Below are 25,564 nucleotides of genomic sequence, written 5' to 3'. Positions count from 1 at the left end.
GACATAAAAAAACCCAAAACAAATTATGCTACTTCTCCCATGCTGAGGGGAAATCCCTCTGGAACTCCGTCTTCCTTACTCCAGCCCTCAGGCTTCAGCTCTCTGAGACAAAAGCTTTTCATACCAAAACAGAGGCAGCTTCACGAGCGGAAAAACTCAGGGACACAGCATTTAACCCCATGCTGCTCAATGCATCACCCGGACCTGCTCTGCCCTCCCCACGCAGACTGTATTGCTGTCAGCATGCATGGAGTCACACATGGCCCAGAGAACAGAGAAAACACAGACGGCATATCAATCCGACAGGGGATACTACGGGGGCACAGACAGGAGGGTGATTACATTACCTGAGTGTACTGCTCCAGGAGTATGGCTGCCTCTGCATACTTTCTCTGATCAACTAGTTTTCCTACAAGAAAAGGTGGAGTTTAACTTTTCAGAAGCAGCTGGATTTTGTGCCAGAAAACTACAAAGTAGAGGAAAACTCCACTCACTGAGGCGCTTTCTACCTGCTCACACACTTACTCAATGTGCCTGGTAAAAAGAAGGGCTGCCTGATGCCAGGAATTCATTAACTTGCAACATCATCAGCCAATTGCTTGTGAAATTGCTGGTGCATGTCCCTCAAAGTCAGCTGGAGAACATTTTCTCCCCAGTCTGAGACAGAAATAGTGAAGAGTCTCTTAAGTGGAGGGGGCCAGGATGTTAAAAGGAAATCTCTCAAGAGCTTCAGTGTATCACAGCCTTGTGATCTGCAGGGAGCACTTTGCTGCCTGCTCTCTGTGGTATGGACAGCAACCATCAAGCTTGTGGCATTCTGCGCTTCTAGTTCCCCAAAAGTCAGAACTAACTTTGGCATTGGCTAATATGCTAGGATGCAATGTGAGAGAGCAAGTGATGTACAACACCAGAAAAAAAAAAAAAAAGAAATTACCCAAGCAAAGCAATCTCATCCAAGGCAGCTTTTGTCTGCTCATTTTGCTGAACTACAGTTGTGATTTAAGAGGGGCACCAGAAAAAGCATTAAAGGCAAGACATGAAGGATCCAAATTACATTATGTGACAGAAAAAGAAAATACTGCTCTGCAAGACCACACTCCCAGGAGCCATATTGCCATTGTGTAAGTGGGCCGTTCATAAACTCTGCCTCTGAGTAAGGCAGAAGTCAGGATGATGCTCCATTTCTCTTGCTGAAATATATGCCAGGTCCATGACACATGCAGTCTGATACATCCTAGTGAGCACAAATTCTGAGACCAGCTACCTTTTTCTCCTGCAGTAGGACGGCACGTAGCTTTACATGTACCTGTTGGACCTAGCTGCTAGCAGGCTTTAAAGAGAAAACATGAAGATGGAGCTCTGAATTACCCAATAGCCTTTAAGGTCTGCGACTAGGCACAGTACTTATGTCAATGATGTCTAGAGGCCTCAGTCATCTCAGACTCTTCAAGGAATCTCCATTCCCTGAGGTTAACCAAGGAGGCAATTTGGCATAGCAGTTCAGCAACCAGTTGCAAGGAAAATGTGCAAGAAGCAGTCAGCATGGGGCAGCCAAGACCACAGCTAGCCTGGCAACTCCTGGGTGCCTACCAGGTCAGCTCCAACATCTTTTGGTTCCTTTGAGAAACAAAGGTGATGTGCAATCACACAAACACTTGGGAAACATGGGATCTTTGTTCTCCCTTTAAGAAAAATGCTGCTGAAGACTGAGGTTTTCACTAAATTTTAGGAAAAATCAAAATGAACCAAAAATAACAGCAGCCAGTTTTGCTCAGCACACTTCCATCTCCTCAAGGCCTACCTGCCATGCCCCGTGCCAGGCTGGACAGCTTATCCTTTGTGTAACCAAGCCGTGACGCCATGCACAGAGCTTGCTGCCAGCTGCCACTGTTCTGGAAAGCATCAAGTGCTTTCGCAAAGATGCCAGCACGAGCAAATACCAAGGCAGCCTGTTCATATAGCTGCTTCTGAATCAAGTACTCCCCATACGCATTGCTGATATCCTGCAAGAAAGGGACAGAAGAGAAATAAGAAATCAGCACTATCAGTAGCAGTCCTCCACTCATAAAATTACCTGCACAACTTGAACACAAGCAGCTGCTGTCTCATTCCTGCCCTCACTCAAGGTGTTGAGGATGTGCAAACACACCTGTGAGAGAATAAAAAGCTTGCATACTGCAGTGTCACATGCTTACACACCTTGTACTCCTGAGTGCTAGAGGGGTACAGCTTCAAGGCATCACAATACTGACTCTGATCCTTCACCAAGTTCAGAAATTCAGGAAAGTGTTCAGGACCTGCAGAAATAATTTATTTTTCATAGCAATAAAAGAGAAAGCACATGGCTCTCATGGCTCCCAGCCAGTCTGGCTTCACTGCATTAAGAAGCAACTCCAGGTGCTTGGGTAGAAGAGCACAAAAGCACTTATTCTACTACTGAAAATCAAGGTGTTCACTTCCTTGAGGTTTGCTCCACTTTGCAGCAATATTAACTGGGGACAAGTTACCTATAACAGGAACAAAACAAGACTTATGCTTTATGATCACAGAGTAGTGAACATTGTCACCCCTTTCTCCCTGCGCCAAGCGACACTACAAAAAACATGTAGCAGAACTTAACCATGCACTACCAGGAGCGAAGATGACCTTGTGCAATCCTTCTCTTTCTTCAGCTATTTCCCCTCAAAGTCTCTCCAAAATAGAAATGTTCCACTGCAGAATTTCTCCTTAGAGATGCTGCATGTGCAGGACACCTACCACATTTGCTGAGATGCCCAAGAGCTTTTGTGTATCTCTTCAAGTGTCTGTCTATTGTATATCGCTGATAATTGGTTTCCATTTTCCGGAGGATATTTAAGAAGGGCAAGTATTCTTTTGGGTCCTGCAAAGAGTAAGAAAAACTGCAGTTGAGCTAATCTGGTAAGATCCTTATTTGCTCCCATTTTCATGAGCAGACAGCCCCATATTTGAAATTGTATGATAATACACTAAAAAGGCTTTTTTTTTTAAAAAAATGTAAGCCATCTTGAAGAATCACTTCTGTATATATACTTTCGCCAGGAATAACTAACAAATTACCAGGCTCCCATGTGGACTTCAGCAGTATCTAAAGGCTGAAGACATTTAAAATTCAAGGCTATGTATCACATCAAATATTGTTTTCCATTAGCTACTATCATGTATACATTTGCAGCTGTAAAGCTGATCAACTTTCCCCACACCAAAGGTCATAAAACTTAACATGAATAGGTTGTTTTAATTGATGGACAGCAGGCTCTGCTGTAACATTAGGAAACTCTGAAGATCCTGATGGGCACTTCCATTCAGAGATTTCAAATTAAACCTGCTGGAAGATAGATACTATTATCATGGCCACCACCAAATAAGCAAGAATCAAAAGAGTACAGAATTGGGAACATAAGGCATGCATTCATAACACTTCAGACCACAGTCCCTCCCTTCCCCAGAGCTACTTTTCTGTGCTGCTCTAGAAGAACCCTATTTCACCTTGAGCACAAGCAAGTTTCCAAAGCTATGCTCAACAAGTATTAAGGGATGCAGAGACATGCCACCTTCCCAGCATCATCCCAAGCACACGCAGGACATGTAAGCAACTGGAATGCTGCCTGCGTAGAGAGCTATGACTAACAAAACATGTGGGCTGATCCGCAGACTACAAAGAACCTTTGGGAAAGAAGAAAAATAGTTCCTTGGCTGGAACTATAAGCCAAGACCTTTTGAGACTTTTCTGCCACCATGATGACTAAATCAAAGTCATATGTCCCCAAGGAATAATCATACAATTCATTGACATCCACAAGAAAAAGCAGGTACTTCAGTGCTTCTTCTGCACTCACAGCTTTGACATCTGGAGTAATGCTTTCTGTAACAAGATAAAGAAGCATAAAATCAGTTACACCATCAGCAGTGGAACTCTGCTCTGAAGGCAGGATGCATTATCAAGCACATCCTTGGCACCAGAGAGGGATCATCAAACTAATGGCTCATTCTGTCTTGCAGGAGGGGTTACTTTGCCTTTCCTGGGCAACTTCAAGGATGAGCCCAAGCACAGTAACTTGTTAAGTGTGCAACAGTGACAAGTCAGAAGTATCAACACAGAAAAAAAGCAAAGTTTGCCAGTTTGAAACACTAGGACCCAGAATGGGAACCCCTGTTTGATGCTGGGAGAACCAGAGTTCTGACTGGAAAGAGAAAACAGCCCCAACTCTGGGCTATCTACTGACACACCTAGATAAAAGGATGACCTGAGGGCATGCATAGCAGTGTATCTTAGCTGATGTGCTGCTTTTCCATTAACACACAGCTAGTTTCAAGTACATTTCTGTTTTCTGGCTGACTCCATGAACAGCCACCTTAAAATAATTTTCAGGGTAAACCATGCTAACAATGAAAGCTCCTGCAAACCACCCATTCTGAAAACTTTTGAGTTCCTGATACAAGACCTCGAAGATCATGAACCTTCTGGAGAGCAATTTCCAGTTCTGGAGGACTTTTCTTTATGTGTGCTGTCAGTATCGATAGGCAGTATCTGAAGAAAACAGAAGCAGTAAATGAGAAAGCAAGAAGGCAGAAACACTCCTTATTCCTATTTTAGCACAGTTTGTGCAAGTTCTATTTACGTTTTAGTAAAAAAATCCCAAACTCAGGTATTTCAGTCTCTTCAAAGGAAGGCAGGAAAAATGGGAAGAGAACAGAATATACGAGAAAGGTATTTCTACTCAGCAAGTCTTCCCAAACATGTCACAAGCATAGAGGTGTGTTCCGAGTAGAATGAGCTTCCTTACCATGCCCAGCCAGCATAATGGAGAGAGAACATGTACCTCTGAAAGCTCAGACAGCAGGACACAGTTTTCCAAATCAAATTTGGCACAAAAATGGTCTTTTTTACAAAAGGAAAGCTTTCTAGGAGGTTATTTCCACTTTCATACATTTCACACATACTATTTCAAAATAGCTTTCCCAGCTAAGGGGATGCTTTGTTTTCTGAAACTGTTTGTTGAAAGTGTCTAAATTTTCAGAGTTCAGCAGCAACCCACCATCTGTTGCTCCTCTATCCACTGTTTCACATATAAGCTGCCAATGGTTTAACACTGCTTCACTAACCACTGTTATTATCCTATTTTCCCATCCTTTCTTTGTCTGGTGTTGATTCATCCAAGGAGGTTGGTTACCAAAAAGGTAGTAATTCAGAAATATGCAGCTGAAGATGTACAGAAGTAATTCAGTCTCAAATGGAACAGCAACATCTTTCCTAAAGGCCAGCTGCTCCAAAACACCAGCATATCTCCCTGAGATGACAATCTTGCTCATTTCTCTCTGTCCCCTATGCCACACAGCCTGTTCCTAAGTTGAGTGTATTTCTTAAACCCTTATAAGCACCATGTAAAAAGTTGTATGGCTACATAACTTCTGTGGAGCACAGGCTCACCTCAGACAATCTGAAGCAAAGTAACTGACATTAAGGACAGCTTCACTTTCTGCAAATGACTTACTAGGAATCCTTCTAGTGGTTCCTCCACCTACAATAAGAAAATGCTCACTTTTGAGGGTCAATGTGCTCCATGGCAACTCTCATCACATCACATATGAGGTTTACTTTTTTCTGATCAGGATGATGGCATGGTTGAGCATTACTGCTACCATTCAGAGATGGGTACATACTCTTTGTGAAATCTTCTTCTCTAAATAAAAACAGATACCATGAATACCAGCATGATCCATTAAGTAGCCCAGCACAAAGACAGTAACATTAAGAAACATAAATGCATGCAGAAAAGAACTACTCAATAAAATAGCTCATATGTCATTCAGTACTGACACACAACCTGCCACACTACCAGAAAGCTCTCCAACATCTCTCATCCGTCCCAAGTGATTCTCAGCCAAGAGAGGCATTGAAAAAAAATGGGTCAGAACAACTACTTTAGTTGCACAAAAAATTTTCAAGATACAGCTGTCTTTTACTAAATTCACTAGGGAGATGCTGAGCACAGAGCACTTCTGAAAATTAATCCATTTGCTTTTATTTCTAGACAAAGATTTAAGGTCAGGTCAAAACTGAAAATAAAACAGAACGGCTAAGTGATAGCTCCAGCTCCTAAACAATTATTTACTTCAGCAAGCTTGAGAAGTCCTGAAGCTACTAATGCCCTAAAGCCTCTTGTCACTCAAACTTAGAGAAAGAAGTCAGGGGACCTAATTTGGGAATCTAAGCAAGTATCCTGGCCTCAGGCTTCAGATAAAGCAGTGCTGTCTTGCTCCTCTTTATGAGGGAACAAAACTTCCTCTGATCACATTTACTCCTGTACAGCAAATCAGTAGACAAGTCAAAGCAGTCAGATGTACTAATCCCTTGCTGGAAAAATCTAATGGTTGCCTGCAAGCTGGAATTCCCAACAAGACACTCTGACTGTCCCTGAAACTAGTGAGCTTAGTCCAAGTCTTTATGACCCAACATGCCAGATTTCCGACTGACTCCTTGCACCCACATTGAAGGGCTGCCAGTATTTTGACAAAATAATGTACCACCACTGATTACATGCACACTTCCATTTGCAGAATTATACTCACTTCAGTTCTGTGAAAAACAAGTTGATACAGTTCACAGAATCTATTTGCCTGATAAAGGTTTCTGCGTTTTCCAGAAATACCTGAAATGAATATTACTACTGTTATTCTGAAGAAGTACATTAAGTACAAGAACAAACTCAAAGACCTTCTCCGAATGCACAAGATGAAGGAAATGCTAAATCTGATCTGCCTGCAGGAGGATGCAGCAGTGCAGAGCAGCCATCTCTGCTGAAAGCAGAACTAACAGCACCACCTACTTTTTTGAGCCCACTGTTCAATGTCAATGGATTCTAGGCCAGATGGATATGGAAAACAACGCAACAGAACTGGGCATACTTGCCTTGGGATTGTGGTCATAAAGAAGATTGAGGTTGATTCGCAGCTTCCTCATACATTGAAATGCTTCCCTGAACATAAGCCTGGAGGAATGAGTCAGGTGGGATAGTTTACATAGTGGATAGGTGCAGTATCTGCACATAAAGGCAACTGACTAGAGGTAAGCACAGACCCCCTGGGAAGGGAACAGCCTAGGCAATAAGCTGGGTAGATTGCCTTCCAGAAAAAATGTGCAAGGCCAATCCTGTTCATTGCCAGCCTCTGCAGTGGGACAGACCAGCACGCCAGATTGAGGAAGCAATACAGGCCTTGCATTATTTTTTTCCTCTCTTAAAGCAGAGAATTACAGTTTAATCTAATGGACCAGCTTCTGTTTCAGCAAACTTCAATGTAAATCAATTAAACAAATAAAACATGAAACACAGCAAGCTTCATCATGGAGTGATTGACATGTCTGGAGATTGGAGCCAGTGAAGATTTCTCCCACCCACACAGTCTCAGCACACATATAAGCCCTTCAGTGGTGAAGTGAGAGGCACCTGAGACTGCTGAAAGCTGGACTTACAGCTGGTAGACCCAGAAACAGTTTCATTTCCACTAATGAAGTCAACTCCTTTGAGTTTAGCTTCCCTCCCTTCAGCAGAACAAAACCAGTCCAGCCAGCCTCTAACAGCTCAGACTGGGGGAGGGAAGACCAGAATATACCAGTGCCATTTACCTGTCTAGCCACTTCCGAATCTGGGCAAGAACCAGAGCTCGGTGGTGAACAGTCTCCAAATTTCCTCTTGGCATCTATAAAGCAAGGTCCACACAATTATTTATTTGTAGTTACTCTGCCTATATTGAAGGCAAAGTGAGGACTGGCCAATTTTCTAGGCCTGTCTGCTACTTGTAGGTGCATGGGCCTGTTCATTGACTCAAGAGACATGCAATTTCAACAAGTGTGGAAAAATATCTGAAAAATTCTCTCAGCACAGAAACATTCTGTCCTTAGGAGGCTCAACTCCACTCAACTGGGCAACTCCAACTCAACTCACATCAACCTCATCAAGCTTTCAGGTTAGCCCTGCTCTGAGGAGGATGTTGGGCCACACAACTCCAGAGGTGCTTTTCAAATGACATCCTTCTCCATTCCGTGAACCTCTGCTGGTTCTGAAGAGCAAGCTCAGCACTTCAGACAAACTTAGTGCCAAGGCTAATGGAGGGCTGCTAGCAAATACAGCAGTTACTAAGAGGTGAGTCAGAGATTCACAGTGAGAGGCCACAATATGTAGCACTACACTACCTCAGCCATTAAGAATTTGAATAGCCCATCCCAGTTCTGTACATACCCAGCTGCCTGTGCTGAATCTAACTCCCACAGGCATGCTCAAAATCCCTCCACATCCAGCCAGGCAGTTGGAGATTTGTGAGGTGCTGTGCTGCAGCACTACAGGGCAGCAGCTTTGCAGCACTGCATGCATTGTTTGCAGGTTAACCATCTGCCCACTGAGATGGCTCCCCTACACCCCCCAATAGCAGACCTCAGCAGACACGGGCAGAGCACTGACCTGCAGCACAACCTTTGTGTCCTGGGGCACAACAGTGATGATACGCGAACCTCGCTCCACCTTGCGCACGGTCTCACTGTTGGGTGCAGCAGCACTGCTCAGGCCAGCCTGAAGGGCTGAAGACAGCATATTTATCAGCACATATGGCACACAGCAGCACAGTGCCCCAGTCAGGCTTTCCTATGTGGCCCTGCAAGGTTGTACTGGACCAACTGAGTCAACAATACACCAGAGATCTTCAACAGTTCTGGACAGGAAGAGGATCTCTTAGTGCTAAGCACTGCTGTATACAAAGTAGAGATATGTCCTCTATACAACAGGATTACAAAGCTCAACAGACCAGATGAGAGGAGCACTGAAAGATGTAAAGGACCAGTAAGTTGGAGCCTTTTGGACATAGAGGGGAGGGAGAGAATGCAGGGCTAAGCTGCTGAAAACAGTGAAGCGACAACAACTACAGGACAAATCCTGCTCCCTGGGAGGAGCATGTGATACATAAGACAGTTCCCTGTGCCCCTTGCTCTCTGACAGATTTCTGAAAGAAGCTCTCTTCCTCTGTCTCTTAAGCAGTTGCTCTGAGTGACCCAAATACAGTAGGTTTGGGTGTGAAAAATGGGGAGATCTTGTGGTTCCAAGACAATGGCCATGAGCTGCGAGCAGCAGGCAGCCAGAGCTGGCATTTACCTTTCACTGATATGTTCTTCAAGCAGAAGCACTGACAGGTGTGGGAGTTGGTTGTCACCAACAAAAACTCATTGTATGTTGCAAAGGAGGTGATGTTGGAAGCGACCTGTAGAAAAACAATGAAGTTTATCGCTGTATAGAGCGGAAGACGAAAGCTGCCTTTGGCAGAGGAAAAGGGGATGTGATGAGGGGCAAAAACTTTGGTACCTCAGTATCATTAACAAAAAACCGGCATCGATCTGTGAGACCCAAGATCATCTCCTGTAAATAGAAAGGATGACAAGTATAAGCTTCTAAGTGTAAGTGTCACAACCTCCAGTATTTCACAACACTGACCAGCCCTGGATTGAAGTACCTTACAATTAGGTACTGAGTACCTCACGTGAATTACTTAGAGAAGCTGGACAGGAAGTCATGCAACCTCTATAGCAGGAGGGCTTACTTAAGTGTCTTAAAACACTTCTGGCTGGAAACCCAGCTTGGTCTACCCTGTAAGAGAAACCGGACAGTAACAAAATAGAAGAAGAAACCACGCCAGATAATTTAGTTTTTTAAATACCAGAGGAAAAGCACTAGTCCAGAGCAGAGCAAAGCAGCTCCATAGAGCATTCACCTGGATGCATCCTGAAGGAAAGAAACCATGAAACTACTAGCAAAATAGCAAGTTGTTCCTTAAGCTGTTGTAACTATCACGAAACCATCACCAATACAAAACACCAGTAGCAGGCGATATACAATGCAGCCATATCTGCTAATACGATAAGTTCAGATAAAACAAATCAAAATGCTGTTTTCAAAAAGAGCAGGGCAGTGACTGCTGGAAATTTTAATATGAAATTTCTTGCTCTTCAATGACATTGTTCATCATATTCATAGAGTGGAAAGATTGGGTGTAACTACAAGCCATCAGAAATGCTCTAGAAGACAAGGAATGGTATGCTCTCAGCTCTGCATAGGGCCTTATGAAGAAGGGCTGTTAAGAAGTATTATTGGACCCCAGGCAGAGGATCACAGTGCACATTTGACACAGAGAACAACTGAGTAGGGAATTTAATCTGCTCACAGTCTTACTTACTTCACCACTGATCTTCGTGATAGAAGTCTCCACGCAAGGGTAGGGGAACTGAACAGCAGAGCCATTGCTAGTCCGCCAGGGCTCAAGGACCGGAGTAGAAGCCTCTAAAGAGCAAAGAAGAACAAACTGTTTTCCAGCCAACCAAAGATTCAGACATTACAACCACATGACATGTATCTCAAGAAAACTAGAGCTGGCAATTAGCTACACTATCTGACAGAGAGGAGGAATGCTGACATAAAAGTCAAAGACACAGCAGACAAGAAGGTGGTAACTTCTAGGGGCTCAGCAGCACCTTTATTCCTCTGTGGAACAAGAGAGAAGTGCCAAGGACATGGCAGTCAGTCAGCACCTCTGAAATCACTAAACCAGTCACCTTTTTTTCACATCATAATGTCTCAATTATCATTCTCAACAACATTAACTGCTTTCTGACACAAATCACTAATTTTGGCCCATTTCTGGGAGCAGAGAAAGCATGAAAGGCAGGACCAACTACCAGCAAGAGTCACCTATGTCCCTGAAAGTCAAATCACCTCATTAAACCTTTTCAGAAATCTGTAATACCTACACCTCAGACCAGGTACTTAAACAGGGCCCAGCTTACCCCAGAGGTATTTCAGGATCTGTCTATCAGCCAGCTGTAGAGCTACAGTTTTGGTCACTGGGCTGCAGCACAGGCTGATCACTTCTCCATCTACAGGCAAGGACAACCTGGAGCAAGACACAGAAGACACAGAACATCAGTCACAGGAGATACATTTAACACATAGATCCTGCATTTCTTGTGGCCAGATGGAAAGATGCACATCTCCAGCATGGACTGATACCCTGTTCATGTAAGGATCTTCTGCAGTCTTTTCACACCTATGTCAGCCGACATTGGCACCACAGAGCACCAGCAACTCCAGCCAACAGGCATTTGCCTAGCCCTGCTAGTCACTGTTTGCATAGTTACAGCACTCTGCAGACCCAACACTTCTTTTGTTCTAATCTACAGTTCATAATCAAATCAGCCTGTCTTTGATGTGCAAGTGTTGCAGAAAGCAATTCTCAGGATCCCTTTGGGAAGCAGATTTCTGTAACCCAGGTGGCTTCCTTTTGTGATGTGGTTTTAGTTCAATTGACCCCACAAAGCCCAGCAGGTGAGGAAGAGGAGGACAGGAGTAACAAGGGCTACCAGTCCCCTTCTGGACCTTGATAATGGTGGGCAAAAGGTAGAATGGAGGAATTCAGTCCCCCCAAGGACCTGGAATTCAGACAAAGGAACTGAACTGGACTGACACAGGCATGCTACCATACACCCTCTTGTCAGGCTGGGTGTAGGCATTAGGACTACAGACAAGTGCTGACCAGTAGGCAGCTTCATGAACTGTTTGATTCTGCTTCAGAAAGAAAGCCAAATTCCCCAACTTACAGCCTCCAGGCTGCACATCTATTGAGAGACTTAATTCCTTCTAGGCACTGTCCAGAGGCACTCTCAGACTTCACCCACAACTGACAGATCTCTAGTACCGTAAATTTAGGCACTCTTCCTTAGCTCCAGCCACGTGAGGCACTGCAGTCAGATGGTGAAGGATGGACTGAGCAGCATCCTGACCCTGACCAACCACCAGGAAGCTGTCATCTGGCAGCCAGGTGAGAAATCGGAGCCCCAGAGGATTCATCACTTCATTGTTGTTGCTGCCCACATGAACTCTGTCACAAAATAAAAGAGACTGGGAAGCAAATAGAACCTGATTTCAGTAGGCCACCTCACTGGAGAGGTGAAAGTCCTCCTAGGCACAGCCTGGCTGTTCAGACACGCAGCATGGCTAGATGGGCTCCAGTGCACAAACACACAATCACCAAAGCATGAATCCTGCCACAGGTTGGGCTGGAGATGAAGGACAAGACCCAGGGAGCCCCATTTGTTTTTCCTAGACAGTACTGCTCCCATGCAACTGTGTATAGGAACAAATGTAGAGCAGGGTAGGTTTTTTTACCTCATCATTGTCCCTGCCATGCAAGCAGCTCTGTTGCTCGGTGTGCCATGACCATGGGCCTGGGCACTACACAGCCATTCCTTTGGCTCTGGGAGCAGGACCACAAAGTGCAGCACCACAATGCCAAGACCGCCAGGCACAGGAAAGGCTATCTCAGTGTTGCCACTGACAGTCACTGCTCCCACTAGATGAAGACCTCAGTCAACGGCACTTCTCAGGATGAAGCGCCCACTGTGCTGCCCAATCCTTAGCACTAGTTGCAGTCACAGTGTCAGCAGAATGAAATCATGTTACCTGACAACCTTTTCAAAATCCTGAGACAAGTGGTCAGAGCTGGGACCTCTAAAACATCCAGCCAGGCACTACCCTTTTCTCCCCACTACAGTTGTACTAGTTCTATATTACCTGTAGGTTTTATCCAGGTATGGTGTTTCCACAGCTGCTTTAAATCCATTTCCACCCACAACTCCAAACGTGACAGTGGGGTCATTCATTGTGCTCTGTCCTAGCAAACACAGAACAAGGCAGAATTTAGAGACACTGCCAACACAGCCCCTTCCATCTTCATTCTTATCAAAAAGTAGATACTATAGGAAACTATTACAGAAGTCAGAAAATACCATCCCTACATGTACAGCCAACACCTAAACCTCATTAACAAATACCCCAAGGAACACAATTACCTCGTAATGTCACAGTACAAAACTCAAGACAGCAGCAAGTCTCTTGTCTCACAGCACACTGACACTGTATATAGGACTGCTTTGGGAAGTGCTGTGTGCCTCAGATAGACCCTAGGTAGCTGCTCCCAGACATCTCCAGTGCCGCTCAGCAACTTGCCATCAGAACAGATTACACAAGATACCACTTGCTGCACTCTATTCGAGCTAAAGCTAGACAGGGGGATACTACCAGCATAAGCAATAGCCTAGTGCTGAATGCTGCCTTCTCACAAAGCCAAGGCACCACCAAAACGCTCCTGTGCCACCCAAACTAAGATAGATCAGAGAACTGAGCTTGAATCCACAGCTGAACCAGATGTATATTGCTCCTGGCTACTAAAGCCTTGAGTGACAATCACCCTACTAGTCCCCCAGGGTACAGCTCTCAGGGACAGAGGGTTTCCTTTTACAAGACAGTGCAACACACTCTCACCATATCTGTACACAGAGATCTTGTTATCAGCATCCAGGACAGCCATATCTCCACTATGTTTGGGATCTGCATGAAACGCAACCTGATTAACTGCCTGTTGGAGCTGGAGCTCATAGGTACACATGGGTGGAGGCACCACAGCATGCTGGAACGCTGTGACAAGCACTTTATCTGTGGAAGAAAAGAGAAAAAAACCCAAGCTGTAACCCAGTCCAAATGTCAGTGAGGCTCTTCGTAAGTTCTTTAGTGAAAGTAGGAACAACGTTACAGGAAAAGACAGTTGCTGTGCCCTTAGCAGTTAACTCCTGTGCTGGTTTTGGCTGTGATAAGAGTTAATGTTCTTCATAGTAGCTGGTATGGGGCTGTGTTTTGGATTTGTGCTGAAAACAGTGTTGACAATACAGGGATGATTTCGTTACTGCTGAGCAGTGCTAACACAGAGTTGAGGCCTTTTCTGCTTCTCACCCCACCCCACCAGTGAGTAGGCTGGGGGTGCACAAGAAGTTGGGAGGGGACACAGCTGGGACAGCTGACCCCAGCTGACCAAAGGGATATCCCAGACCATATGATGTCGTGCTCAGCAATAAAAGCTGGGGGAAGAAGAAGGAAGGGGGTGATGTTCAGAGCGATGGCGTTTGTCTTCCCAAGTAACCGTTAGGCGTGATAGAGCCCTGCTTTCCTGGAGATGGCTGCCTGCCAATGGGCAGTAGTGAATGAATTCCTTGTTTTGTTTTGCTTGTGTGCGCAGCTTTTGCTTTACCTATTAAACTGTCTTTACCTCAGCCTACGAGTTTTCTCACTTTTATCCTTCTGATGCTCTCCCCCATCTCACTGTGAGGGAGGTGAGTGAGTGGCTGCATGGTACTTACTTGCCGGCTGGGGTTAAACCATGACAACTTCACTGAACCACCTCTGAAGCATCCATCAATTACATGGTCCCCCCCCCAACAACTTTGTAGAAAGAGCAGCTAACAGAAGAACTACCATAATCCCATCCAGTCTGCATCCAAAAGGCTACACCACCTCTTCTGACCCTACAGGTATAAAGCAGTCCCACTGCTTACCTCCATCTATGACAGCCACATTTGCCACATGCTGGCTATTCTCCCCCATCCCATGGTCTGTGGTCCAGTGCCAGTCATAGGAGAGATAATGCCAACCCTGGCAGAGTACATGCAGTCTATATGGGTTCTCTCGGTCCCACAGCAGCGACACCAACTGATTTTCCTCCAAGCTACCAAAATGTAGACTTTGCTTCAGGTACCAGTGATAGTTCCCCATGGTCCACAGCTGAACTATAGAAAAACACATGGTTACTACAGATGACCACTTGAGACCCATCTCAAACCTTCCCCACCACCACTACTCTTCTACAGGTGGGTTAAGTGCAATGAAAATAGTAGTTCTAGCCTTCAGCCCATGGGCTGTGTCATACAACACCCAGCACAAGAAAACTTAACATCAGATTTCATGCAAAAGAGTCAATCCTAGAATTCTTTGAACTCCCCTTGTGAGAAGGCACCCATGTTTTATGAAGGGCTCACAACTTTAGCATTCCATTAATACCACTTCCAGTTACAGCAGCCTGGAAGATGCTTTGAGCTCTGGCTGAACCACCAGTTCTTCCTGACCTGCACAGGGGTCTCAAAGCTGTAGGCAGGCCTCCTCAGTGTTTCCTAACTTGCAGAGGAATAGCCACTGCTAACCACATTTGCAGGCAAGTATAAGAGCCAGAGCCTCACATAGTGCTCTCACCGTAACTGTTTGGGTTAGTGTTTTCCATCTTCAAGTCTTCCAGCCATATAGCCAGGATAGTAGAATCTGCATTCCAAAGCAGTTCATTAACCTGCAGAAACAAACACGGCTCTCACTGATATTGTTGCTTCTCTGTAGGGTGGGTATGCTCCCAATTGGTTTGCAAGACCATGAGTTGCTCCTTATTTTCAGCAATGAAAGGTGCGTGGGTTAATACACTAACATAGCTCTCGTGTATTGCAAAGCTCCCAACAGCTGTAGCAAAGCATCCTGAAGCAGAACCTGTCACAGTGGCTCCACACAGCTGAAGAGGTAATACAGCCACAAACATGACAGCAGTGTTCTCTTTGCTTTCCTTGGCACTGAGGAAGCATCTGCCAAAAGACCTCTCAGCATCCAAAGGCAGAAGTTGAAGTAACACCCTAGCAGTAGCTTCTCACTTCTCTTATTTGGGATAATGTGAGTATTTCACCTCACTCTTGCAACAGCTGACATCCTGAACAGCATTTTTGAAGCATTTGCCTGGTAGAAAGTACACAGGGGCCAGAAGCACCCCAGGCCCACAATCACCCTCTACTTGTCTCTGTAGTACAGGCCTGCAGAAGGCATTGCATCTTCTCCACAGGCTTCTTCACTGTTCACTTTTCAAGTCACTTTTTTCAACAGGACCAGCACTAAGTGTTAAGTTAAAAACTTCCTCCTGGAATCTGGAAAAGATCTAGTCTTCCTCTCCATTACACTCTAATCAAAGAAGCCCAGGCACAGCACTTACTTTGACCTGCCCTTTCTGGAACGGCAGGGTGAACTCCCCATGAAGAAGTCCATTCTTCTCCAAGAAAACCACATCATGTCTGTTGGGTTTTTCTTGCGTGGATGCTATCAGGTTTCCAGAGGGCCTTAAAAAAGAGCCAAATGAAAAGCGGTTGCTCACATAATCACTAGCTGTCATTTTAAACACCAATCATCTCACATTTTCTCCAGAGAGATGAAGAAAAGGGGAGCAGAGGATGTGTTTTTCTCAGCACTGTGCAAAGTCATTGGTCCAGCACAGACATTTTCCAGGCTCATGACATCCTCAGGTGAGCAAGTAAACGTCAGCACTGGCAAAGGGACCTGTAATACTCCTATTTACACAGTTGAGTCCAAAACCACTTGACATTGAGACTGTGCAGAGAACCTATCCCTTCCTCCTGCACATAATGCAAGTATTAGTTTTTTCAGGGTTTAAAGAGCTACTCTTCCTCATGCTGGATCAGAAGGAAGCTTTCTTCAAGTTTTAGGAAAAATAAACAAACACAGAAGAAATGAAATTGATGCTGATAAAAGACTGTGACCAGGGAATAAAAAGCAACAGTTTGTTGCCGGCATGCAGACTGCTTTGCTACTCACTTCCAGGACAGTGCTTGCTCTAATCCTGAGATAGGCTCACTTGTTGACTGCAGCACAAGCTCTCTGCTCCATACTCGGACCTTCCGAGCACCTACACATTGAGAGATCAATGAGACAAGGGTGTAAGAAAGGACTGGGAAGAGACTTTTCTAATTTTATGAGGGTAGGAGAGCAAATTTTGATGCACATGAATAAAAAGGAGATTTCTCATCTACACCTTAAGGGGTAAAAACTTACTCTGTCTCAGGCAGTTCTGCCATAGTAACTGAATGACTCTAAAGGAAATGAGTGGGAATTTCAGTCTGATGTAGCTCAGTCACAGCCATTTCCATCTCCAGCTTTCACCACAGAAATATTAAAATATTCCTATAAATGCAAGATTCTCCCTAATCTGAAGTACTGAAGGTAAAAACCCAAACTAGTGGAAGAGCAGTGCAGTTTGGTGCAGCTCAATATGTTGACCAATACATTTAAACTGCTTAGTAATATTTATCATGGAAGACATCAACTACAGTCTTACAAAAAATGTATGTGCTCATCACTTCTTTGGCTTTAGGGCAAAACCTAGGGAAAAGTATTACCAGTATTTAAAGAAAAGTGTGCAAGGCCAAACTGCTAGTATGAGGGACAGTGGGTATGGCAACCCAGATTCATCCATTTGGCATTGGAAGCCCATCAGAGATTGCTTAGAGCTTGAGCAGTGATTTAACGCTGGTGAAAGAAGCAGTTCAGATAGTAACTACCCAGTAGTAACCTCTCCTGGCTTCTCACTGGACTGAAAACCAAACTGCAAAGAAAGTGTTCAGAAGATTGTGTCTATAAAATACCTCTGAGAACACCAAAACAGAGAAAAGAGCAATTAACTAGCTCAACTCACCCTTGCTTTAAGTGCCCAAGAGACCACAAACACCAGCCAGTTCTTGCCTTGCCTAGCTTCTGCTTAAGCAGCCTCTTACACATGTTGGTATTTCAAAGAAGTTTGGTCCCATACCTGTCTCGGGACAGACAGCACTCACTGCAACAAACTGCCCATCTCCTCTCCACGTCACCCGAGGCCTGCTGTCATCCCAGGCTGAAGTAGGTGACACTTCCTGAAGTCACACAACAGAAAGTTGCATCAAAGCTTAGGAAGGCAACTGCTGTCTTTGTCTAAACAGACTGCACTGCTAAGCCAGCTCTTTCAAGAGCCTTGGCATGAAATCAATCCATTAAAAAATCTTAAGGCTGCAAAGTTAAAAATTAATTACTCAGAATGTTATTTTAGGAAATACTAGAATTAAAACTGCCTGTAAATTCAATCTGCTCCTCCTGCAAGGGCATATGACTGTCTATTCACATGATCACACACTGTCCTTCCCCTCCACCAGGGTGTCTGCTTATAGACCAGCTGTGCATAAGCTGGACACAAGGGTGAATCAGGGTTTGCTCATGACTGATGCCTGGAGTCACAACCCCTTGGAAGGAGAAAGGTGGGAAAGGCATGCCATCCAGACAGTCTGTAAGGCAGGCAGAAGCTGGGATGAGAAGTAGTGTTCTTTGAGGTAGAACAACATAAGAAAAAAAATAAAATCTCAACAGAATACCCATAAAGAGGCAGCTGTTCAAAGGTTTAACTTTTGTCAAGCTAGGCATATTTTCCCAGATACAGCCAAGCCTCATCCTGTCCTTCATAACAGTAAAGCTGGAACAGGCCACATTTCAAGTCTCTGCACTCTGTCTGCCAGAGTGGACAGTTTTAATTTTGAAACTTAAACACAAGAATAAAAATCCAGCAGTGGAGTGTTTTTAGCTACCTGACTTTTCACCAAATAAAAAGTAGAGAAAACAAGAACCAAACAAGGAAGTGTCAGACAAAAGAGCAAAGAGCTAAAATGTGCAGGCACATGGAGCTACCTCACATGACTGGTGATGGCGAGTAGCCCAAATCCTACTACTCTTGCCTTCCGGGAGCTCAAATTACTGTTCTTTCTGCTCCTCTCAGCCAAACTGCTTGTTATTTCTCTTGGTCATATGAATACCTGAGTATATAGCACACATTCAGCAAAATCTGTCATGCTGATTTAAGGGTGGCTTTACCTCTGCAAGCACTACCACTTGCAAATCTTCTTGCTTTGAGCTCTGTACGAACAGTTCTAAGTACTCACAGCTGCTGTCTTGAATTAGGAGGAGGAGAAAAATGCTGGATTTCAGAAAACAGAAACAAACAGAAGCAGCCTATGAAGACAACTACCAAAAAGGCTGTGGCAAGCTGGCACTGCAGGAATACGAGAAACTCTGTACATGTTTTTCCAGAGACAGCATGGGCCTAACATAAGAGAACTAGTATAATACCGTCTGTTTGCGATGCGCTGCCTGTTTTCCCTCTGATCCATGGAACTGTGTCTCCTTTTTACCCCAGCCAAGAGCAACAAACTTTCCTGAAGAAGAAATAATCATTGTAGTGGAAGATTTACAGCACTACTTTGCACAGTGCAGTAAACATAACCACAGCTTCAAGCCACCCACATCTTCCATCCAAGTTTAATTCTAAAAACCTGAAGAAAATTTACGTAGCCCAGAAAGTCCTCTAGTACAGGGAACTTACTTGAATTCATGCTGACAAGTAAAATATTGGCGTTCCCCTTCAGCTGTCCAGCAGCATTACAGTCTAAAATGTCTCCTGAGGCCCAGTAAGCGCTCAGCTCCATTTCTTTACTTTCTACATGTTTACAAGACACCAATGACATCAGTTTGAACAACTTCATTTCAGTGCACCTCTCACCTTCCCCAAACTCATCTTGGTGGATTTCCTTCTCAGTAATTGGTTCAAAATCCCTTGTCATCATGATGAGCGTTTGCTGACCTGCAGGGCAGACGTTAAATACAATATTGGTAATGGTATCTCCAGCAAATAAAAACTCATTGCTGCCCTGTGTTGTCCTATTGCTCTGTCATGGACTTGGCTATAGGAATATTTCTAATGGTAATATGATACTAAAGAGAACACATCCTTTAAAGCAGAAAATCTCAAAACTGGAACAGAAGAACACTTTCAAGTATCTCTCTCTCTAAAAACATGCTTCCTGACCTAAACTTAATAAGTTCTTTCCACTTTAAAAATAAGTACTAGGCACTCTTAAACATTTACTCTTGAGATATGAAGCACAAGGTGACTGGGAGCAGTCCGCATGAATTTATGAAGCAGAAATCATGCCTGACCATCCTGAAAGCCTTCTACAATGAGATGACTAACTTGTGGATACAGGGAGACCAGTGGATGTCATTTATCTTGATTCTAATAAGGCTTTTGACACTGTCTCCCATAACATCATCATAGACAAACTCATGAAAGATGGGATAGATAAAAGGACAGTGAAGGGGACTGAAAATCAGCTGAACTGCTGTCGTGGTTTAAGCCCTGCCAGCAACTAAGCACCATGCAGCCGCTCGCTCACTCCTCCCCACTCCCAGTGGGACAGGGAGGAAAATTAGAAAAAAAAGTAAAACTCATGAGTTGCGATAAGAACAGTTTAATAACTAAAATAAAATAAAATTAAATATAATAATAATAAAAATATAATAATTGTAATGAAAAGGAATATAACAAAAAGAGAGATAAATAAAACCCAAGAAAAGAAGAGCGATGCACAATGCAATTGCTCACCACCCACTGACTGATGCCCGAGCAGTGATCCACCCCTCCCAGCCAACTCCCCTCAGTTTATATCCTGAGCATGACATTCTGTGGTATGGAATATCGCTTTGGCTAGTTTCGGTCAGCCGTCCTGGCTATGCTCCCTCTCAGCTTCTTCTACCCCTGGTTTCTGGCAGAGCATGGGAAACTGAAAAATCCGTAACTTAGGATCAGCACCACTTAGCAATAACTAAAAATACAGTGCGTTATCAACATTTTTTTCACACTAAATCCAAAACACAGCACTGTACCAGCTACTAGGAAGAAAATTAACTCTATCCCAGCTGAAACCAGGACAACTGCCAAGCTCAGAAGCTTGCCATCAGTGGCAAAAAGTCCAGCTTGAGGTCAGTCACCAGTGGCGTGCCCCCGGATACTAGGGCCAACGTTTAACATCTTCATTAATGACCTGGAGAATGGGACCCTCAGCAAGTTTGTAGATGACACAAAACTGGGAAGAGTAGCAGGTACACCAGAAGGCTGTGCTGCTGTTCACAGGGACCCTGTCACGTAGGTGAGACAGGCTGTCAAGAACGTCATAAAGCTCAACAAGGGGAAAAGCCATGTCCTGCACCTAGAAAATAATAATCTCAGGCACCAGGACAGACTGGGAGCCAAGTGGGTGGAAAGCAGCTTGGCAAAAAAATGACCTGTGTTTCCTGGGAGACACCAAGTTGAACATGGGCCAGCAGCACCCCTCTGCTGAACAGGTAGCCAACAGCACCCTAGGCTGCATTAGCAGTGTTGCCAGTAGGTTGAGGGAGGAGATCCTTCTCCTTTATTCAGTGCTGGTGAGACACATGTGGATTGCTGGCTCCAGTTTTGGGCTCCCCAGTACAAGACAGACAAGGACATACTGGAATGAGTCCAGCAAAGGGTCACACAGATGACTGAGGGTTTGGAGAATCTGTCACATGAGGGAAAGCTGAGAGAAGTCAGACTGCTCTGGAGAGAAGGCTCAAGAGGAATCTCATCAGTGTGTATAAATATCTTATGTGGGAGGTGGGGTACAGTGAAGAAGACAGAGCCAGACTGGTAGTGGTGCCCAGTGAAAGCACAAGAGGCAATGGGCACAAACTAAAATACAGCAAATTCCATTAAAACGTAAGAAAACAATTTTTTACTGTGAGGGTGGTCACAGACAGGAACAGGGTGCCCACAGAGGTTGTAGGGTCTCCATCCTTGGAGATATCCAAAATGTGACTAGGCTCAGTTCCCAGCAACTTGCTCTGTGTCACCTGCTGTGAGCAAGGGGGTTGGAATAGGTGACCTCCAGAGTTCCCTTTCAACTTCAAGCATTCTGTGATCCTGTTTTGCTTGAGGCTAACTTTATTTTCTAGGTGAGACACATCTGTAGCTAAGTTGAGCCTGTAACACATTTCCTGCCAAAGGACAAGAAGCAGTTTTTGTTACTAAAAAATCAAATGGGGATATAAAGGAGGATTCTTTATGTTTTAGAGGCAAGATCAAATATACTTCCTTGGAAGATCTGAAAGACTACTTGCTGTTCTATAAAACTCAGCTTTTTGGGCCCAAACAGCTTCTACCTGGATCACCAAAGCAGCTCATGGATCATGAAATGAAATCTCATATATAGAATCAGGTGGGTTTTTTTTCCTCTGTAAGTCTTAGTCCCAGTTTCATAACTTTGTATTTTGTTTCTTCTATCTTAAACTTAACTGTGTTTTACATTTTGGCCATAGCGAGTTTCACTCCTAAAGGCAGAAAGCTTACAGGCTGTTGTTGATACCTGTTGCAAGCAAAACAAGCTCTTGGTCAGGACTCCAGCTCATGGTACTTAGACCGCTGTCCACACTTCCAACACACTCCACCTGCAAGACCAAAATAAGATCACAGAAGTACAGGAACACCAGTGCAGCACCAACTCAGCACAAAAGCAATCAGTCACCAAGGCACGGAGATCTTCTCCTACTTAGAAAAGTCACAAGTCTTACTTTACCCTTTGTGTTAAATGAAACAAAAGAAACATTTCTAAGCAAAGATGGTTCCAGAACATTTATGTAGGAGAGCCCAGATAATCTAGAGATTAGCATTTTCTACCATACACAGTTTTAATAAGACCTTTATTCTGCAACTCTCAGTCTTATGCCAACATGTATAGTGTTAATATTGCCTGATCAGCTCTGGGGTTACATTGGTAAACATACTGAAGTCACAAAACACAGACATAATGGTTCTTACCTAAAGAATTCCAACATGCAGTTAAGAGACACTATATCCATTGAAACATCAGCTGATCAGCTTGTGCATGCTGAACTTGACAACTGTATACAGCTGCACTAACTTCAAAGTTCATGAAAAACTGGGCCAGTTTCACTGGCCATCATGAGTATATAAGCAACAGCAACGGGCAGAGAACTTCTGTCATGCACTGTTATCTTGATTTGCAAAAGGCGTGGAATAGAACAACTGTGATAAACAGCAAGGCGATGCCATTCAAGGAATTAAGCTTAGAAGTCACAATCTTTTCAGGTACACAAAGTGGGACTGGGCACCAGTGGGCAGAGTAACCCATCACCCACATGCAAAAGACTTCAGAACAAGCAGAGTAACCTTCAAGACTTCTTTCTTGGTGCCCAGACTGCACCAAAAGAACAACATTTTAAAATTGATAAAGTAAGCCGAAAAGCCTTGAAATAAAGTATCTGAAGTTAAACCTCAACTCTGACCCATGTTATCAGTGCAAGAAAAGTCTCATGTATCACATCTTTTGTCAATCTCTATTCCCTTATGACCCTTAAATTGCAATGTGGGACACATTTTTCTGATACAGTTGATTGTATATTTAAGTGGTATCTGCAAATCAAACCCAAACAAGAACCAAAGCAGGTGAGCTGCAAATAACCACAATCTGACAGCTAACCCAGACAGATCACTGTCATCTCACACCTATCTACACCTGCACTGTTGGACTGGTATTGTGGGAGCTGATGCAGATTTCAGAGGGTGCTGCTGTAGTGTTTAAGTGTCTTGCTGAAGACTGTACAAATCTGACACTAAGAAAGGAACAGAAAGCATGTATCTCAGTTCCTGCCATATTTACTCAGCTAAAGTATTTTGGTTTCCCTTTAGTGTTTTCTAGGGCTTTTTAATCCAAATGTTCTTCAAATCACAACACTTTCTCCTCTCTTAAGTCATGTCATCGTATTGACTGATAATAATAAAAAGGTAGCTATAGTGTGAGCTCTGAATGGATTACTTTATTCTGTACCTGTTCTCAGCAATATCCTATTTCTGTAAGACTGTCCAGTGGATCCTGTGCTGCTGGATGTGTGCCAACAGTCCTCTGAGCAAACATACAGGACAAGGGCTGTGAACAGGCAAGCCACTGTTTCACTGCTGGTTCTTTTACGGGGTATATATTCTGTCCTTAATCCTGCTCAAGGCTCCCACAAAAATCAGCTCATCTGCCCAGAACAGGGAGACTAACCACAGCTCAGTATGTAATAAATATACAATTGCCCCCTGAAGAAATTAAAAGTGTCATCCTTTCCTTTGAAATCCCTCAGTACTGTTGTGTCTTTCCTGCCATGTTACCTGCTTCGTGCTGAGACTGCACAGTAGGATGTCTCCAGCTGCTGTAGCAACACACACGCACTCCTGCTCTGGAAGATCTTCAATACCCACAATGCAGCCACTTCCATCTTCAGGCATGAAACCCTCCGCAGTCAAGGAAACTTCTCTTGTCACCTGGACATAGAGAGACCAATGACTTATTAACTACACATCACCTCACCGGGATTTTTTCAGAAATGACAGAATAACATACATGCTTATATTTCATCCTACTGCAATTACACAAAGCATTACACAGCAGAAGTATGTGAATGGCACCAAGAAACAGCCAATGTGCACGTACTTATCTTCACTTATCCATAGGAAATTGTGAAGGTTCTCTTATGTTAAAATTGCTAGACAATGAGAAAACTCACATAAGGGAGCAAATAATAAATGGCAATACTACAACTTCCAATCTGTTTCTGTTCTACTCATCTTTTAACGCCCTTTTCACACTTCTCCACATAGTGTCAACATAAAGAGGTGAATGAGTAGCTGCTTAGAGTGTCCCAATACTTTCAATGGGTCATTCAGACTTCACAGACACGGCATATAAAAACATTCAAAGGAAAATAATCTGGATGCGCATTCAGGTACAGCAAAAAAGGGAAGTTCTGGCTAAATTAGCTCTCTCCAGCTTAGTTGCATGAATGTTTTTACACATCCTGTCATCAGGGAAAAACAACACCGTAAGAAAGACCTGAAATAATCCCCCCCCAAGCCGGAAAAGGAAGCTGACATATTTAGCAACTTCAGAATTATTTTTTTTTTTTAAGTCTAAAAGGATTTCAGCCGATAGCCTTCACAAACAGACCACAATGGAGATTTTCAGAAAACACCCTTCTTTAAAAATGAGATCCCAGGAAAGCCCAAAAGCTGTGCTGTCAGCTAACTTCAGAACTGAACAAACTGAAGGAAACAGATGCCTTGGAATTGCATAGTGTGTTTCCAAAGAAGACTGCAACCCAGCTCCAACCCAGCTCTAACAGGAATTCATGGCTCAATAGCAGTTTTTTATTTAGCGCTCTGAGATTTTTTTCTTCCCTACAGCACGGTTCCAAAAGCTTCCCCGTCTACTCTTCACTATCCCTTTGCCTGTTCGTTTCTGTTTTGTGATGCAACTGTTTGCCGGATCATGCTTAAGACTACACCACGGGCATGACCCGTGTCAAATACAACCACCCTCTTGCAGGCGGACTTCGTATTTTAAAAGCACAGCAAATCACTCGAGCCACTAAGATCACAGTGCAGCCTCACAGCCAACGTCCTAGGCACCGTGAGACAGCAGCAAGCGGCGGCAGGGAGCAGCAGGAGGCTCTAAGGCCCCGCAAAGGCCGCTACATGGAGCGAGCCGCCCGGAGGCCAGCTCCCGCCGGGCGCCGACGCGCTCCCGCTGACGGCGGCCCAAACGCTTTATCGCCGCTTTGCAACGGGCGGCCCAAAGCCGCCCCTAACAACACGCCTGCAGCGATGAGCGAGAGCCGACAGCCCCCAGCACCCTCCCCCGAAGCCACAGCCCTGGCCCAAGCCTGACAGCGACAAGCAGCCGCGGCTCCCGGTGCGCCCGGCGGCGGCTCTAACCGAGTCCCCGGCGGCGCCCAGCTCCAGAAGGCCGTGCTGTGAGCCCACGAGGACCGTGCCGGGCTCGGCGCTGACGCAGAAGCACTGCGGGCTGCCCGGGGCGGCGGCAGGGCGGCGACCGCCGGTCCGCAGCAGCCGCAGATTCCTCATGGCGGAGCAGTGCCACGCCGCTCACGGACCCACCATCTCCTCCGCGCCGGGCGGGCGGAGG

The 25,564-nt window shown here is 44.6% G+C and overlaps 1 protein-coding gene across 1 annotated transcript in view; it reads right to left on the bottom strand.

Moving 5' to 3' along the window:
* The window catches only part of ELP1 (elongator acetyltransferase complex subunit 1), a 31,705-nt gene extending 6,149 nt beyond the window's left edge, over positions 1-25,556 (bottom strand). The window contains exons 1-28 of the mRNA XM_052776825.1: positions 25,354-25,556; positions 23,752-23,904; positions 21,944-22,025; positions 19,282-19,362; positions 18,852-18,937; positions 17,512-17,611; positions 16,521-16,611; positions 15,904-16,027; positions 15,132-15,222; positions 14,441-14,671; positions 13,377-13,547; positions 12,627-12,726; positions 11,752-11,934; positions 10,844-10,950; positions 10,237-10,340; positions 9,369-9,422; positions 9,162-9,267; positions 8,478-8,593; positions 7,646-7,719; positions 6,932-7,010; positions 6,592-6,671; positions 5,562-5,702; positions 4,464-4,549; positions 3,735-3,883; positions 2,758-2,881; positions 2,200-2,297; positions 1,802-2,003; positions 348-409 (exon numbers count right to left, since the gene is read on the bottom strand). Coding sequence (XP_052632785.1) covers positions 348-409; positions 1,802-2,003; positions 2,200-2,297; positions 2,758-2,881; positions 3,735-3,883; positions 4,464-4,549; positions 5,562-5,702; positions 6,592-6,671; positions 6,932-7,010; positions 7,646-7,719; positions 8,478-8,593; positions 9,162-9,267; positions 9,369-9,422; positions 10,237-10,340; positions 10,844-10,950; positions 11,752-11,934; positions 12,627-12,726; positions 13,377-13,547; positions 14,441-14,671; positions 15,132-15,222; positions 15,904-16,027; positions 16,521-16,611; positions 17,512-17,611; positions 18,852-18,937; positions 19,282-19,362; positions 21,944-22,025; positions 23,752-23,904; positions 25,354-25,503 — 3,225 coding nt within the window. The 5' untranslated portion in view covers positions 25,504-25,556. The remainder of the gene's footprint in view (positions 1-347; positions 410-1,801; positions 2,004-2,199; positions 2,298-2,757; positions 2,882-3,734; positions 3,884-4,463; positions 4,550-5,561; positions 5,703-6,591; positions 6,672-6,931; positions 7,011-7,645; positions 7,720-8,477; positions 8,594-9,161; positions 9,268-9,368; positions 9,423-10,236; positions 10,341-10,843; positions 10,951-11,751; positions 11,935-12,626; positions 12,727-13,376; positions 13,548-14,440; positions 14,672-15,131; positions 15,223-15,903; positions 16,028-16,520; positions 16,612-17,511; positions 17,612-18,851; positions 18,938-19,281; positions 19,363-21,943; positions 22,026-23,751; positions 23,905-25,353) is intronic.
* Positions 25,557-25,564: the final 8 nt, after the last annotated feature.

Source organism: Harpia harpyja, chromosome Z, assembly GCF_026419915.1.
Source record: "Harpia harpyja isolate bHarHar1 chromosome Z, bHarHar1 primary haplotype, whole genome shotgun sequence".
NCBI classification, from domain to species: Eukaryota; Metazoa; Chordata; class Aves; order Accipitriformes; family Accipitridae; genus Harpia; species Harpia harpyja.
The sequence above is the reverse complement of the archived record's forward strand: the minus strand, read 5'-3'. Positions and strand labels throughout refer to the sequence as shown.